The sequence below is a fragment of the Aptenodytes patagonicus genome, chromosome 3 (assembly GCF_965638725.1).
Source record: "Aptenodytes patagonicus chromosome 3, bAptPat1.pri.cur, whole genome shotgun sequence".
Classification (NCBI taxonomy): Eukaryota; Metazoa; Chordata; class Aves; order Sphenisciformes; family Spheniscidae; genus Aptenodytes; species Aptenodytes patagonicus.
This window is the reverse complement of record NC_134951.1, coordinates 74,128,240-74,146,046: the sequence shown is the minus strand read 5'-3', so window position 1 is coordinate 74,146,046 and position 17,807 is coordinate 74,128,240. Positions and strand designations below refer to the sequence as shown.

At 37.6% G+C, this 17,807-nt stretch overlaps 1 protein-coding gene across 2 annotated transcripts in view; it reads right to left on the bottom strand.

Annotated features, from left to right (window-relative positions):
- Window positions 1–17,807, bottom strand: part of SYNE1 (spectrin repeat containing nuclear envelope protein 1) — a 268,227-nt gene that overhangs the window by 110,837 nt on the left and 139,583 nt on the right. Inside the window, exons 80-89 of one of the 2 annotated variants that reach the window (XM_076333837.1) lie at window positions 17,331–17,593; window positions 14,989–15,154; window positions 14,243–14,398; window positions 13,877–14,029; window positions 11,455–11,637; window positions 9,792–9,929; window positions 8,258–8,443; window positions 5,628–5,750; window positions 3,316–3,498; window positions 1,895–2,038 (exon numbers count right to left, since the gene is read on the bottom strand). In XM_076333837.1, coding sequence (XP_076189952.1) covers window positions 1,895–2,038; window positions 3,316–3,498; window positions 5,628–5,750; window positions 8,258–8,443; window positions 9,792–9,929; window positions 11,455–11,637; window positions 13,877–14,029; window positions 14,243–14,398; window positions 14,989–15,154; window positions 17,331–17,593 — 1,695 coding nt within the window. Of the gene's footprint in view, window positions 1–1,894; window positions 2,039–3,315; window positions 3,499–5,627; window positions 5,751–8,257; window positions 8,444–9,791; window positions 9,930–11,454; window positions 11,638–13,876; window positions 14,030–14,242; window positions 14,399–14,988; window positions 15,155–17,330; window positions 17,594–17,807 lie in introns of those variants that run through there. The other variant, XM_076333836.1, reaches the window with a different exon arrangement.

Below are 17,807 nucleotides of genomic sequence, written 5' to 3'. Positions count from 1 at the left end.
TCACATCGAGCCATAACTTTAATGTCTAGCAGCTGGAATAGTTATCTGCTCTGTTTGGCAAGTATCAGTCATTCACTAATGCTCAATGAATGACATCTCTGGGGCTCAGTGGGAAACTATTGTCATTCAATATACTCACTTAAGTCCATCAATATTACTGAGATGCAATAACATTTGTGGCCTTAATGTCCAATACACTGAGTATCTAACATACCTCTCCCAACTGAAAACAAAGAAAAAGAAAAGGAGGCAAAAATGTGATTGTGAAAAAAATAAAGCAACTTATAAAAGCAATGTCCTATGAGGTACTGCATTATCCATTAAAATAATTCACAAGTATGGAGATACTTGCCCACATTCTTATCTGAAAGTCTAAAGAAACACGGTTCAGTAAACATAGTTCCAGAGTGTAACTAGTTACATACATGCATGGTAATACAAGCTTCCTACAAATCAGGGTGTACTTTCCTTCTACTTTCTTCCTCTTATTTTAATTCTAAATATAGCTACTACAAATGTCCCTTTAAGTTCTTGTTCATGCAGGCTTCAATAGGAAATCTGGTAACTGATGTTTTCTTAAATTAGTAACACACGTAACAAGCATCTTGACAGACTTGCCTTTTGAAGTAGTATAATAATATAGGGTTCAATATATCCCCTTTATGCTATGCTTTTCCACAGGTATTTAGCAGACAAAATATGAACCAAAAAGATGCATATCTCAGCCTTTCAAAAATCCTTACCCCTAAACGTGGAAAGCTTGCAAGTATGAAACCTGTCCACTCTGGTTGATCCCAACATGTGCAACAGAGTAAAGCTGCTGTCTTTCTGCAGACTTTTAGAAGGACTCCTAGCTACTGAACTCGTTCAAATGCAGATGAAACTTCAAGCTGCTCCATTTTTAATTCCTTCCTCCCTGCAGCATCATTCCTTCCTCCAGCAATATTACCCTGTATCGCTGCAGTCACTCTCCTGCATTTGCTGTTCCAGAACATTTGAATAGAGAATAGTAGCATTTTTAATTCAGTACTAAAAAACCAGAAGTGTTTGTGTAAGCAAACTGCTCTGCATTTATCCTAAGTAACTTTTGTAACAACTGGATAGAAAATGAGCAACAGATATAACATTAGGTTATATTGTGTAATAGCACAGATAGCTTTTAATTCAAAGGTAAAGAAATGGTGCCATCTGGTGCCAGAAGTGACACACAGAGTTCAATGGTGCATTTCTGTCCCAAGAAATGCACAACAGACAGGGGAAGGGGAAAGGGGCTCAGGAGCTCCCATGCCAGCACAGCCAGAAGGCTACACCGAGACTATCCCAACTCATTCGGGAGCTGACGATCAATGGGTTTGAGGGCACCGCCTGTAACTCCACAGGACAAAACTCTTCCCAACAATGACTTTAAAAGAAGCCTTTGGAGTGAACATTGCAGTGTTTTCCTCCAAATCTACTGTGGTTTCATGTGATTCAAGTCCCTTGGTGTTCTTTTACAGAACATTACTGGGATGGAAGTAAGTACTTAGGAGATATATGTATAGATATATATAAAAGGATCACTTAACTAGCAGTGATCACCTGACTAACTGCTCAATACTGAATTCTGGGACACTCTTCAGTCAAGTACCTATGTTAACCGTCCCTTAATTACACAATGCTTTCGCTTTTCATAATGTTGCCTGGAGATTAGGGCCCATCTAACTGAATAAACAAATGAATACTCCACACTGTACCAATAGCGCGAGTTTCCTATCTGGCATTAAGTCTCTCTGCTCAACTAGCCTTGAGCAAGTCTGAAAAGCTACTCAGCTAATTTATGACCATTGCTTAGGAAAAGCCTTTTGGGTCAATCAGCTGCCATTGAGCCCATGTTGTTGCGTTTTGGCTCTCCTACCTCATGACGCGAAATCTGGACCTGGAGTTCCTGGATGTTGCCAGTTGCTATTGGCTTGTCTTGGATCTCACGATGGGCGCTCTCCATCATTTGCTGTAAATGTTTCATTTCTTGCTCATATTGCTCATACTGAACCACTGCTTCCTAGAGAGGGGAAAAAAAAAAAATACTGTCTACATGAAAAATAAGTATTTGCTTAGTCCAAGCATGACTGATCTCCCTTCTGAAGTGGAGCAAACTTACATCTATCTGGCACTCGTGTCTGGATAAGCAAAGCAGGAATATAGTCAGGAAAAAGTCCATTCAGAAATATTGTGAACTGCAGTTAATTCAATGGTTTCATTTATTAACTATTTCCAAAAAACAGTTCACATCACATGATCTTTTAGATATCCAGTATAAGGAGCTAGAACTTCTGCTTCCAACAAGTATCTGCACCAAACATACCCACCAAAAATAGCATTGCCTAGTCTCATGGTTTTACTATAAAGCACTTTCATCTGCTTTTTCACTTCAAGCCTCCATTTATGAAGTGGAAAGACTATATGAAAAAGTTAGATTTTACAGAAAAATACAATTGGGAGAGGATTATGAAGATTGATTCAGACCATTATCCTACCAGTGTGGTATCAGTTCTTTCTATCATAGATTCACCAGCAGTTTGTCTAACCTGTTTTTAAAACTTTTCAGTGTGACGTAGTACCCTTTCTTGTACTTAAGTATCCTTAATGATCGAAAGTCTCTTCTGTTATCTAACTTGAAGATCTGTAGTTGTACCCTAGCTCAGTATGTATTTTTCTATCACTAAATAGCAGGAAAGAAAAGCTTATTCTCTTCTTCTTTGGAAATACCTTTTACATGTTTAGGTATGAATTCAAACAAACAAAACCTAGTTTTCTGGTATTTAGCAAAACTTGAAAATGCAAATTTAATAGATGCTAAATGACTCCAAAATCAGAAAGCAAATATATATTAAGTTTTAAATAAAGAGAAAAAAAAATTATCCTAGAAAGCTATTTAATTAACTTGATAGTTTTTATGCAATCATTAGAAGCAGTTGAAGTTATAATGATATATCAATTTCATTAACAGATTATAGGTATTATAAAATTAACCTGCACACAATTGTATATTAGCTATTTCTCCGGTTAATCCTTACAGCATTACAAAAAACCATAGCAAGATCAATGAGAGAACCAAGATGAGAGTCTGGTGAGTAAATCAGCAATGAACATGATCATGAATGTTAAAACCCCCAAAAACATGGAGTCAGAAACGACTGAAATTTAAAGGGGAACTTCCTAATGGTACTACACGGAAAAGAGGGATGTACAGAGATATGAAATTCTCCTTTTTCATCACAATTTGTATGGCACTGTTCAAGTTACGCAGAGTAATTGATGGGATGGAGTTGCACTGGCCTGCATGATGTTGCACTGCTGAATGGCAGTGTGCTGCAGGCGGCTGGCCTCCTCCTGGAGCCGGAGGGCATTGTGGCACATTGGCAGGCTGGTGACCACCTCTTCAGGAATCCTCAGGGCACTCTGACAGACTTGTACTGCATGAACCTTTGGCTTCAGCGACTCCATTTCAGACAACAGATGCTAGAAACAAAGTCAGTGCCACAATAAGCCAGTTTTGCAGAACTCCCAGAGCATTTGATGCAGCAAAAGAAAAACAATGATGAGTTCAAGCACTAAAACAAACAACAAATTTGATTATCTGTTTTCTAAATTGAATAGAATCAGGACACACTTTGTCTGGAGTTGCTCATTCTGAAATGAGCGTTCTTTTAAATATTAGTTAAGCAAAAAGCCCATATAATAAGAACAAAAATAATTCATTGAAGAGCACAGTAGTGCCTATTTCTAAGTGTCTAAATACAAAAATATTTCTGTTAACATATTTGAAAAAATATCTTTACAAAATCCACAAATCGAAGCAGCATAGGAGTCATTTATGTATACGCATATTTTAATCCGAGTGGAACTTCCTGCTGAGACACAGAAGCACATTTTCAAACCAGCAAATGAATCCCATTGTGTTCACAGCCTCTCTTTGAAAATACAAACCATGGCTGAAAATGTTGCTTAAAATTCAAAAGGCGATCAAACAGAAAAAAAACCCCACAGCTACACAGAAATCTTTTCCTTTGAATAATCACATGCTGGATGCCTTTGTTAATAGTCTCTATTCTGTTCACAATGTCCATTCAAGCTGTCTGTTCATATGCATGAGAAGGATCTAAGTGCAATGACTGGAGAATAGATTTGATCAGCATTCTTTTTATCTTCATTGGGGAGTTTAATGCATTCACAGATAGGAAAAGAAAAACAATTAAAAAAAAAGAAAAAGGCAATGTTGATGAAAAGGGCCTTAGCACATCAGAAAAAGATTTTAAGTTCAACAGATAAAAATCAGATGATGTATGTGGCAAACAGGGATAAAGAGACTGGTGTCTCCCTTCTCCTTTACCATATGCAGAAGGATAGCTAAGTGGGTCTGAAGGGCATACTGATGAGAGGATTGTGGTTTGCTCTTTATTTCTGTGCCTTCATGACATATGGTGGATAATCTAACCAGAGATTTGGTATAACGACCTATTCCTCGGACATCACTGGCGAGGCCTCTCCTCTAGCAGGACCCATACTGCTGGCAAAGGGTGCCTTTATTGTGCAACTGGCACCCAGAGGTACCCTGGGGGCTGCATGCCAGCCAGGCACTCTCCAAGACCCAACCCCCCCTCCCAGGTCTGGTGAAACAGGTGGGCAGGGGCTACAGCCCCTTTCTGTACAAAACACAGTCATACTGTGAGACCTGCTAGAGCCAGGACAAAGAATACACAGAAACAACAGTGTAAGCTCCACATTCCTTTACTCTTACAGTGGGTGACGCGTTTCACTTACACTCTTCAATGTCATATTCTGAAATTTGGCTGCAAGTCCTTGGAATAAAGACTGCAAATTTTAATCAACAGAGAAAGCTCTGCAAGTTTATCTTTCATCCATATGTTTTTCTGCAGATTTTAATCCTAAAGTGGACCTGTTGGCATTTAGTTTTCACTGGCAGACTAGGACAGTTAAATCTCTGTATTAGCTTGCAGCAAGAAACATTTCTTAAGCAACTTAGAAAGCTATAACTTGGGCTATTTTTCTTGTCATGAGGCTGAAACCAAAAATAACAAATTGACAAATCTCTATAGTAGGCCAAGTGCAATACAGAAAGCAGCAATATCTTATGGAGATAATTCAACTAAACATACAAAAAAGTAACTGGGCTTAAGGAAAACTGAATTTTCTCTTAGCTGCTCAATTGACTGTTAGGGGAGCCAGCAACACACTATCTCATGGTATCTCTATCTGTAAAGTGGTGATAATAATTCAGACTTCCTTTTGAAGTAGTTTAAGAACTTGTTAATGAAAAGCACTGGATAAGAACTGAGCTTTATTATTATTATTATTAATACGCATTAAACTTGGATTGGATGCACATTTCTCAGAATTGCACCAACCTAAGACCAGATTCATAAAGGATTATGCTTCAACAATTCCCTTTGAGGGAATTATTTTTTCCGTTCCATCCCTTATTCCCTTGGCAGTAATTTGGGGCTAGACTCTCAAACACCGAAGTGTGACCCACCGAAGAAACACCACCATCAGTCTCACCAACATTCATTATTCTTTGTGTAAGCTCACACTACTCAAGTGCTAACTTTGAGGTCCTGGCCTGTTACCTGTCTGTGAGAAAGTTGCTCTTTCAAGCTCAAATGCCCGAGCTCTGGAGAGGTCAGTGTGGCTTGGGCTTGCTCCAGAGCAGCCTGCAGGGCTCTCAGCTCAACTTCAAATTTCTTCATGTCCTGTAACACAACAGATTTGATTCAGGGATAAATAAAAAAAAGAAAAAAGAAAGAGAAAAAAATCACTGTAAATATATCTGTCTGGATTTTGTAGTTACGTCCCTTATATACAGTGCCAAAACTAATTCATAGTTTTAACAATGAATTTTAAGTGTTTAAAACATTGGATAAAAATATCAGTCATATGACAGTCTAGAAAAAGAGATCTCAAAGCCAGAGTTGTTATTTTAAGTACTTCCTCAATCTCAAATACAGCATGTACTTTATAAAGCTAATTACATAAAGTTCGAGGCCTAGAAAGGAACTCAAGATGTCCTCTAGTCATCTTCCTGTAATAAGACAGGACATAACTGTCTTATCTTTACAGGCTGTTCTTAAAGACCACTAGCAGTGGAGTCCCACTTACCTCTACAGACAACATGTTCCACTGTTTCAATACTCTTTTTTTGTAGAAAGTTTTTTCTGATGGTCTAACATGAAGTTATCTTTTGTTGCAATTTCAATCCTCTACTTACTATCCCAGTAAAAACTGACATGAAGAATAAATTATTTTTATTCTCTCTGAATACATCATATGGTAGGATAATCCTTTTTCATGCATCTTTTTTACAAATTTATACACATATCACAATCATCACTATCCTCTATTCTTTCTCCAGTCGGTCCACATCTTTCTTCAAGTGCAAAACTGGACACAGCTGAAACCTCGCTAGTGACCAATAGGTAGAACAAAAGGATTACTGCACATACCTTACAATTATATATTTGATTTTCTCTGCACAGTGTTTGGATTTTTTACAGTGATGTGACATTGTTCAATCATTTTTCCATGATCCGCACCATTAAGCTTAAGACCTTTCAACAGGGTGCCTCAAGCCAGTACTTCCTCATTCAGATACACACATGCCTGGTTCTTCCTGTCTAAACATAACAATTTGCCTCTGTCCCTGTTGAATAGCAGCCTAATTTTTTTCAGGTAGTCCCTGTGCATTTGGTGTTGTCTAAGCATCCCAAAAGCCATGATCTCTAAACCACCATCCAACTCATTAATGAAAATATTGAATAGTACCAGAACCAGGGGAGAACCCTACAAAACCCTACTTGATGTATCCATCCTTTTGGGCTGTGAACCACTGATAATTACACACCAAGTAAGTTTTCTAGCCAGCTTTACACCTACCTATTGTATTTTCAACTAAATAAGCTTATTAACTTTGTTAATAACAATACCATGTGAAACATTATTAAAGTCAAGATATATGACACGCTGTACATTTATTTACAAAACCTATTACTTTCACATTAAATCAGACAGTTTTGATATGATTTTTCTTCATAAATCTATGTTGACTTCTATTCATCTCCATGTTTTCTTATAAGAATTTACAAATAGTTTATTCAATTGTTCCAGTATTTCTCTGAGAATTCAAGCTAGTAAGTTTTATTTCTACTATGCTTACTTGTATGCAAATCTTTGGTATGTTCCATGAAAAATAAAAAAAAAAAAAAAAAGAAAAAATAAAAGCCTTCAGCTCATAAACTGTGGTTTACTGATTTGTGCTTTTGTAATGGAAAGAAGTCTTCAAAACCTCTCTGTTACACTGTTATGGTTGCTGCAGCTGCAGAATTTCTGCTATGTCCCACAAATAAGAGTCAAATGTGGAGGACCTTAGCTGCGATTGTCCTAATGACTGGTGATAGCATATCCTCTTAGTTGCCTTTAGGTATTTTCCTATGTAGTAGCATGCAACTGTAGTAGGTGACAGCAGAAGAACCCCTATAAATATACTAATATATACCATTATTAGGTATTATATACCTGATATATTAATTATACCATTCCAATATTCCTGAATTATTGTCACAATTTTTAAAAAAAAAAAAAAAGTTAGAATTTCTTGCCCTGAAGGTAAGAGCAAGTAGAAAAGACTTCTGTGCTTTTCCCTGTGTCTTATATCAGTTTACCATGCCCTCAGGCATTGCATAGGCATAACACAAATTTACATTAACAATAAACCTATATGGAAGAGCTGCACAGAAATGTCAGGGACATGAAAAAGCATGTTGACTCTTTTCATTGCACTCCCTTGTAGAGGTAGATCTTACATTATGGAATCCTGGTCTGGGCCAGTACTGATCTGAATTTAATAGATAGCAGGCTTTAGATATCTTTCAAGAGAAAAATAAAGGAAATGGCACACTATAAGTGCCAACACAGACACTTTTCAAGTATCTAAACATAGGTGCTCAGTGCCGTTTGAGACACACCATGATCCCAAACACATCCATCCAGAATGAGCAGATATGACAGGACCTGCAGGAATCTTGTCCCCATTTGGAACAGCAGCTGAAGGCAGTATCTCAAATGGTGCAAGACATCCAACTTTACACAACACAATCATGCCCTTTATAGGCCACAGATAATCTGCACTGCTAACAGTCTCAGAAACATAATGCACACACCACCCTAACTGTCAGCCAGTGAGAGAAAAACTGCTTTCATATACCTTGGCAGCATCTTGGAGATTTGGCAGCCTCACTTTGATAACTTGCTGTAATTCTTCTGTCCGCCGCCCCAGTTCCAGCACTTGCTGCGACATTCTTTCAGTACAGTATACACTTGCCAGATACTCAATCCTCTCACTCATGGCCTCGAGATCACCATGAATCTCTCCTGACTCATCAAGCATAGTCTAGATGGAGATATGAACAAACTGAATGCCAGAGTTGAGCTTCAGATTAAACACATCTTTAAGTATATTCCTGTTCTGAAAATTCCTCAATTTGTACACGTCTGTAAGCATATGATTAAGTTCTACTGATTTCCTGTAAGACTTAGGCAATATGCTTAATTCTGAGTGTATGCTGAAGTGCTTCAGCCTATGGAGACTGGGAAACAAGAGAGTAGTTCATGAAGCTTCAGCAGCTGTACTTACCAACACATTCATTTTAGTGTTTTGCTATACACACTTGCCTGTAAAAATACAATATACACAATCTATGGATAGGATTTGTTCTGGAAGCCTGATGTACCTAATAGGAAGCAGCAGAAAGCACTTGGGTGTAGTGTTATAGCAGGGCAGTAGTCATTAATGCTGCCTAAAAATGGCTACCAAAGCGTTCTGTGGGATGGCATTGGTTAAGCCTATATTCTCATCAACTTTTGAACCAGGGAAAAAGCCATAGCAAAAACAAACCAGAAATGCTATCTCCCAGCTATCCTCAGGATAAATTGCCTGGAGGTTCCTATTCAGAATAAGAAAGTGTGACATACTACGTCGCCCCAGTGTAAGTGAATGCAGCTGACAGTTAACTAATGTATATATAAAAAACCATAATCAATGCAGTCTTATTTTGGCATTAGCGAGACATGATCATCTTATGATGCTTTGATTTGTTTCACATGCTCATGTAACATGGGGCAAGCTTGAACCTTATCAAACTGCTCCACTGATCCCACACTTACACATTCCACAGACACACACAACAAATTGCACTGTCACAGGGACAGCAAATCACTCTGATGCGAGGTGTTCAGGAAGCAACTGGAAGAAACTCATTCATTGGGTATCCATCTGAGAACATTTGGTGTGAAACTCATCAGATGAGAACAAAGGCTATTCCCATTTAGTGTAAAGGAGAAAGAAAAAAAAAAAAACAACCCAAACTGAAAATCGTCTTTGGTTAACTAAAATTTTAGAGGACTATTAGCTGCAATGTGGTACTCAGTGTGTAGAATCACAGTGTATAGACACACTGTTCAATCAAAAGCTGCTATGAAGCCAATGTACTTGAGTAAACATGGAGATCAAGTTTGAATCACATAGTTTTATTCAACAATATATCTTAATTTTGGTCTTCAAAACAATAGTCCAAAACAAGTTAATCATCTTTAAGACCTAGGTCAAAAAACCCTAGCATTTTAAAACTTTTTTTCCTCAAGGAAAGGAGGCAAAAAAGGTGTAGGAAATAAGACTTCACTGCTTAGAAAGTAACTTCTTTTATACACTGCCCTTTAAATTTTATAGCTCATATAATCACCTGGTAGGCTTTAAACTGATCACGAAGCTGAGAAGAAGAATTCCATGTTATACTACCGTGCACTAGGATATTTGCTTTCTCAATCCATTTCAATATGAACTCCAGCATCTCATTGTATTCTTCCAAGTGTGAAGCAGCCTGGATATAAAAGAAAAATCCACTTAAGCCTAAAACATAATTCTGTACAGTTCTTAGAGAATGATAAAATTGATTTTATTTCATTTACTGTTTTTAACTTGGGGATCGTTTTAACAACTTTTCCTTACTGTTGAATATAATTAAATTACTTCTGTATTTACGGAGTTAAAATAGGTCTGCTTCTAGTAACAAGCATACCTATTTCAGGGAAAAAATGGCACTATAAAAATATCGGTCACACTGGGAGAGTGCATTGATGTTCAAATATATCCCTAGAAGGTACACTTCCTGCACATATTTCGGCCTCACACGTAAGTTCCAAAATACCTTCTTGCTCAGTTTGTGGCTCACTGCAAGCCTCCTTTATGTCATTCCTTATTTTTCTTTGTCTCTTTCTGTGTCATCCCCCAAATCACCTTTTTTTGAGACCTGCTTTGTCCACTCAGCCTGTCATATTTCCAAAAAGAGAAATGTTGCATTTATTTCAAAATACAGGACAAAACCTCTGCTTTCCGATTCATCCAATTTCTATTTAGCAAAGTACTCTAGTTCCAATTTTCTTCTCACTTAGCAGGAATAATTTCACTGATTTTCATGCATTTGTCCTGTATGAAGGATGGATCAAATCCTAGGTGACTGGACTGTATTTGCATGCAGTTTGCCTTACCTATCATTTTTTTGTGATAGGAAGTGGATTTCTCGGTGCTGAACAAAAATATCCTAACGGCTAAATCCCTTCGCCAAGTACCTTTGACTGAACTCTTACTTTGACAGTAATTTTCTATGTCTTTTTAAAAACAATTTTTCAGAGGAAACTGAAAAGAATATCATGAAATAGTTATCTTTTTCAAGCCTTACAGAAGCTTCTTTATGCATGAAGAAAAGAACTCATAATTTCTCAGGGTATTGATGGCAGAACAATAGAAAATCCATTTCTTTGTTTTTAGCTAGACTTTTTTGGGATAACAACAATTAGCAAAAAATATATATAAGAAAGAGTTTCAGGGACTTTGAACCGTAGAGGAAGCATCTTTATGAATGCTGAAATGTTGCATAAACATTATGCATTATCAGAGCCATTGTATCTAGGCTTTTCTATTGAATCTACAAATTATATTCACCCTCTATAGATTGTGACTAGAGCAAAACAATTTTTTTTTTTTTTTTGGTAATGCTGCAAATATAGGTAACAGTGATAAGACAGAGACCCTGAAAAGTACGATGAGATAGTATTTCCTGGCATGCTACTCTTTGTGGGAAGGTCTATAATCTTTTCAGGGCACCAGAGGAACCAACCAGCAGATGATTCATGGAAGAGGATGTTAAAGCAGCATCACAGAATTATTCCACCCCGCTGATCTGACCCGCCTGTGCCTCTCTTTGAGGTGTGATGCAAGCCCTGACTAATAATAGACAGATGTGCCAAGGAATGCCCCTTCTTGCATAACTACAGGAAAATAAATGAGAAGTTTGCATGCTCCTTCTGCTTCCAAAAGGAAACAGCAGAAAGGATTTGAGATCATACCTGACTGAGCTTGGCTGCTCTGTACTCAGCCTGCCGTACGGTCTGTTGGTGCAATGCAGTGAGTTTCCCTATCCTGTTAGCCAGCTGCTTAGCCAGCGGTACGTTCTGCTCTGCAAAGTCCTGGACTGATGCATCTAATTCCAACAGCTTTATATTGCAGCTGTCCAACTCTTCACCGAGGATCTAGACAGAAAAACAAGAAAATCAGTGATCCAGGAAGTGTTAGCTTTCTGGTTGATTATTTCTAGCCCAACTTGCAACTTTTATACTCTGTCCAAAGTCTCCATAGTTTGTTCCATTTTTATTCTGGCTGGAAACCAACAATGCTTGTCTAAGCAGGAAGGTAGAACAGCAGGATGTTTGGTCATCTCTTAAATGTGTGCTATTACTCTTTCTTCTCTGACTTCCTGGCTGAAATGGATAATCATTTTCCCTACCATAGCAAAAGACTGAGTCACTTCAGAGTGACATTAACTGTTCTTGGCCATCTTTCTGCATTTGTTTTTGAAATTAATAGTCAGCACACATTGCCATGACAAGGATTTGTATTTATTGGAAAGGGGTTTTGTTTTGTTGCTGTCTTAAAATATACCCTTACAAACTTAGAAATACGTAATTACTCGTTAATGCATTATAAAAGCTTTCATTTTCATTTGAAACTTGCATTTTTATAGCTTGATCTTGACACAGGGGCAGTCTGGATCATGCTAGACTGTTTCAATAGAAACAGATTTTAAAATCAATTTTTCTTACCATAGTTACAAAGTTTCTGAAAAGTTTAAAAAGGAAACCTAAAAGGTTTTCTATGTCTCTCATAGATTGATAAGACTCTTATGGGCTACAGTTTCTTGGGGAGGGGGTATTGGGGTTTTTTTGTATTTTGTTTTTGTACCTAAGGAGTTAATGATTCATTGTTTTTGTAATATAAATAAAATAAGTCTCATCAAACACTCTAGCCCCTTTACAATTATTTTTAGAAATATAAATTGCAGTCATCAGACAAAAATTGATTCAGAACACTGCTTTAGCTACCGGTGCTTCAAGAAGGTACTTCAAGCTCTTCAGGTTAGGGCTGTTCTGGCAGACACACCTTAGAGTGTAAGTTATGATCAACCATTATGATAAACAAATATTATTCCATGAACAGTAGCATGACTTAGTGACATAAACTGTCTACATGTAGACATAAAGACAGATGTTGAACTATTCATCTAAATACAAAGACATATTTCAGGCAGGCATAAATAAATGTCTCTACTATAGAAATGATGCAGAATTTATATGCTGTTTAAAAGCGAGGGAAGGATCCATTTGACTGGGGTCACACGGATTTAAAACAGATTTTTATTTTATTTTTCACAATCAATGTTCATATAAAAATATTTGCTGCTGTAATCAAAGCCAATCCAATTTCAGGAGTATCAGCTGAGTGCTGACATAAATGCAGTTGAGGGAACTTTACTAAATCTCCAGTGACGAGTTTTCATCTATGTAACATGGGAAAGCACATTTCACTGGCTTTCTGTTTAATTACTGAGATCAAGGAGATACGCCAATTTTAAAGCAATATATTTCAGTGACACCTCCTGCAAAGCAAATAGTACTTTGGAGCATATTGAGAGCAACTCATGAAAATAAACAGGTAATTTTTTACGTACCAGACATGCCAAATCTTCTCCTATTTGGTATGCTTTGCTTACTTTCAGACAGTAACTTGGTCAAGTTTATCCTTGACTAGTTAAAACAACAAACCAACCAAAAAAACCCAAACAAACCACCCTCAACCAACCCTTCCCCCATCTCTCCCCCCTCCCCCCCCCAATCCCCTACTCTCATATGATAATCCTAATTTGGCCATTACAACCCAGTACAGATGAGCTTTTCTGAGTGTGGTACATACCTAAGAGTAAGAAAACCTACAAAAAGAATCAAGAGTCCTTTGCATTACCCTTAACCACACCAGTAGTACTTTACCTCATTATTGCACCAAATGATATGAAATGCACTACTGGCTAAATAAAATTCTATTTATCACAAGTAAGGGTGTACTGTAAAAAAAAAAAAGGTCTTTTCAGTACAGACCAGGACAAGGAGCAGCTGGGGAGCCTCTTAGGCTTTCCCAGATTGCAGTCATACTCATTATTTAGAGGGAGCAGTATAGCTTTGTCCATCTGACTTGCTTTTACTCTCAGCTACTTCCTCCAAGTTCTGTTACTCACTCAAGTCCCTGTATGGGCTAGTTTGCAAAGAATGTAATTAAAAAAAAATCTCATCAGTCAACCCTTATCTCTGTCCATTCTTCTGTTGAACCACATTAAAAAATGTGTCATGCAAGTCTTCACAAATACAACTTCGGTATGAAGTGAATGTCCTAATTCAGAAGAATTTATGGTGTAACCAAATAAGGGAAGCCTCGTCTTACCTTTTGTTCAAGTTTAGCTTGTGCTATATCATTTGTTTTCTTTTTCAGATTGGAAAGAATGGCATTTAGTTCATTTGCTATCCCCTGGATTTTCTGACCAAACTCTTGATTCAATGTTTTGATCTGCTGAGTTTCTCTTTCTTTGGTTTGAATCTGTCAACAATAAGAATTAAATTCAGTAACCAGAAATCGCTGCTCCTGAAAGGAAATTAACCTTCATTTAACTTACTTTCATTTAAAGGAAGAAGGTAATGAAACTACTCTACGTTGTCATAGTTTGACCACACTTGGATGCTGTATTTCACTAAGTTATAAAGTCTAAAGAAGGGCTATAGATCTGTAATGCATTTATCTACTATGCTTTACCTGATCTTGTACAGTTACAAGGGCCAGCCCAACTTCTGCTAAGTGAAGAGAGAGTTCAGAAGGCAAAATGGTATAAAGCCCCAAGTACTTATTCTGTTGTTGTTCCGCCATTTTTTCAACAGCCTGGCGATGAGTCGTTACTTCACCAAGGAGAGACTAATGACAGAAAAACAGTATTGTTAAGAACAATAGGAAAAACTTGTCTGTGTAAACTTAGCAAATGCAGACATTACATGCAGCTCACAACAAAGCTAACTGCTTTCAAATTTTTAATTAGTTAATTAAATAGAATTGTATCTTGGGATTCCCTGGATGCTCGTTTATGCCTATCTGTCCAGTTCTCTGTTCCTGCGTGACCACATGTATATAGAAAATGCCAAGTTTTCAGCACCTCCAGTGAAGTGAGTTTATTTTATTTTGTTGCTTCCCTCCCCACCCCAAACTGCTGAGACAGAAAAGAAATGTCACATTCTGTCCGTTCACATTCTATAGTTCCCCCATATTTTAGATGAGAGGAGAAAAATTACTAAACATGCTAGTACTTAAATATATCTTAAATATCTTTAAAATAAGGTAGTACAGCCCATCAGCTACTTCATGCTTTATTAATTTGTCTAGTGGCTTACTCAAAAACTAATGAATATTGTCTAATTTGAATTTGTGGTGTTTTTGAACTGATTAACACTCACTAGCAGATTACAATGAAGAAAAATATTGTAATTTAGAAATTGACAAATTTGATATACCTGCAACTCCTGAAGTTGAGTATCCACTTCTACATCAGGGCTTAATAAGTATTCTTTTGTTTCCTGGATCCAGGACTTCACGATATTAATCTCTGCTTCAACCTCCTCACGCTCCTTCAGCTCCTGTTTCGCCATCTTCACACCTTTTTTCACTTTCTGTTGCATACTTCAGAAACAAAGAAACAATAACTATTTGTGAAGAATTAAGCAATGTCTAAAAACATTGCTTTGCCAAAAATATTGAATAATAAAGATAATGATTGACAGCCCCACATCCAGAGTAATAAAGAGTGGGGCAGTGTTGCAACAGACTACTAAAGCAGCACAGTTAAGTTTCTCCTGTTCATTCTTCAGTTCATTCCTTTTAATTAGCTGTTTTATGTATTTTGACATGGAGCATACCATTCTTTTGGAGAAATGCAAATGTTTACAATACAGACACCTACATCTGAGCTCATCACCACAAACTGCCCTTATTGTCAGTGGAGGAAACAGGCAATTCTAGGGCATGATTTAGGATGACTCATTATCATTCTAAAAAACCCTTCGAAAATAGGTCAGAAAAACTGCATCTTAGACCTGTCTATTGCTCTCCACTAATTAGAGAGCGAGAATTTACCAGTTCAGATGCGGATATCTATAATCTAAAATAACGTGAGATAAATTCCACCCCTATTGAAGGAATTTGCATTGGCAGGATACCTAGGCTAAGGCATGGATCAAACATCTGAACACCGTTTTTGATCCAGCAACCTATCTCCACACTTCCACTAAGACAGAATTTCTGCACTTTCCTCAGGAACTTAGATCTCTGTAAAAAATAGAATCTTTTTCAGATGACAGCTCTGTGAAAGATCTACAGGACTACTTAGCTCCTATGCATGTGACATGGATCTTACTCTGATATTCCCATATTTGATTTGTGTTTGTATAACTTTTCATAGCTGAATCATGCCTTATTTACATGAGCATGAGATCATCACGGACCCTATTTCTTAGAAACCAATTCTAAGGGAAGAATGGAATTACAAAAGTGCTAATATCTACACATATTCTACAGGGATTGCTATTCTGCTGTAATCAGTTATGCATGCACACAACGAACTTTGGACAGGCTAGGTGCAGGGTTTACAGTTTTTTCATTCTCTGCCTCTCTCCCTCTTCCCACTGTGGAGATCCAGTTAGTGGCATCTTAGTGCAGCTGTGAGGTGGATATGAGTCCTGAAAATTAGCCATAAAACTTCCTGTTTTATACATGACAGGGAAACATTATGGATTTAGATAAACATTCATATAACCACAGGGTGAAATGTTAAGATAGTTTCGTTTGCGTATGCACTAAATTCCCCTGTAAACTTCATAGGATACCTACTTTTGGTACCTAAGTGCTTCCAACAGGGGGGAAAAAAGTGATAAACTAATCTAAACTTAGAGTACTGTTCTGGTTTCGGCAGGGATAGAGTTAATTTCCTTCCTAGTAGCTGGTACAGTGCTGTGTTTTGGATTTAGGATGAGAACAAAGTTGATAACGCACCGATGTTTTAGTTGTTGCTAGGTAATGCTTACACTAGCCAAGGACTTTTCAGCTTCCCATGCTCTACCAACTGAGAAGGCTGGAGGTGCACAAGAAGCTGGGAGGGGGCACAGCCAAACTGGCCCAAGGGACATTCCATACCATGTGACGTCATGCTCAGTACATAAACTGGGGAAAGCTGGCCGGGGGGGCCGCTGCTCGGGGACTGGCTGGGCATCGGTCAGTGGGTGGTGAGCAACTGTACTGTGCATCACTTGCTTTGTGTGTTATTATTATTATTATTATTTTATTATTATTATAATTTTATTTCAATTATTAAACTGTTTTTTATCTCAACCCACGAGTTTTTCTCACTTGTGCTCTTCCAATTCTCTCCCCCATCCCAGCAGGGGGGGTGGGGGGAGTGAGCGAGCAGCTGCATGGTGCTCAGTTGCCAACTGAGGTTAAACCACGACAGGTACAAAAAGATAAAAGGTCACTGCTAATGGTGAGATGCAATGGAAGTGTTTAAAATCAGTTATAACTTTAATGTAGTTTATACAACTCTTACATAAGTTACTATTGTTATGCAAGGCCAGAAGTACATATTCTAAAATGCATACTCCTGCTGATGGAAGTAAAAAATAACGGTAAAAACGTATTTCAAAATTAAAGATAACTTAAAATTAAACTGATGCTTATTTTAAATATAATAACTAATATTTATTTTAAGCATGGTAATTGTTAATGATAACAAAAATGATAGATGAACTCTTATTAATGAATTGTAAGGTACCATTTTACAGTGAATCTTAAAATATTGCCTTACTTGTGGCATCGATCTTGCATTGCTTTGATTTCTTGCATGACTGGTAGTTCCTCCTGAGAAGGAGGCTTTATTTCCACATCCTGAAGCATGCTGACAGCGTGCTGTCTGAGCAGGCCCAAAGATGACAGCTGGTGCTCCACCTCCAGAAGGAAACTGCTGTGGTAATCCAGAAGTTCCAGGAGATCTGTCTTGGATGCCTTTTCCACTGAGCTTTCTGGTAAGCGACCTTGTAGCTGATCTATTGCTACGGTGGTTTTCTGAATCTACGGAAAGAGATGCAGTCTTGGCAATAATGAAATTAAAAAGAAGCTAGTACAACTGATACCAAAAGGTGCTAAGCCCAGTGCTGTACATTTAGATGTTGTAAAACAGTTGTGGTATAGGGCTTGTGCAGCAGTCTCTATAGCAGATACAAATCTATTCTCTAATGTCCTAGATCTAGCTAGCCAGCCCTAGTTCTTCACACGGAACTAGGAC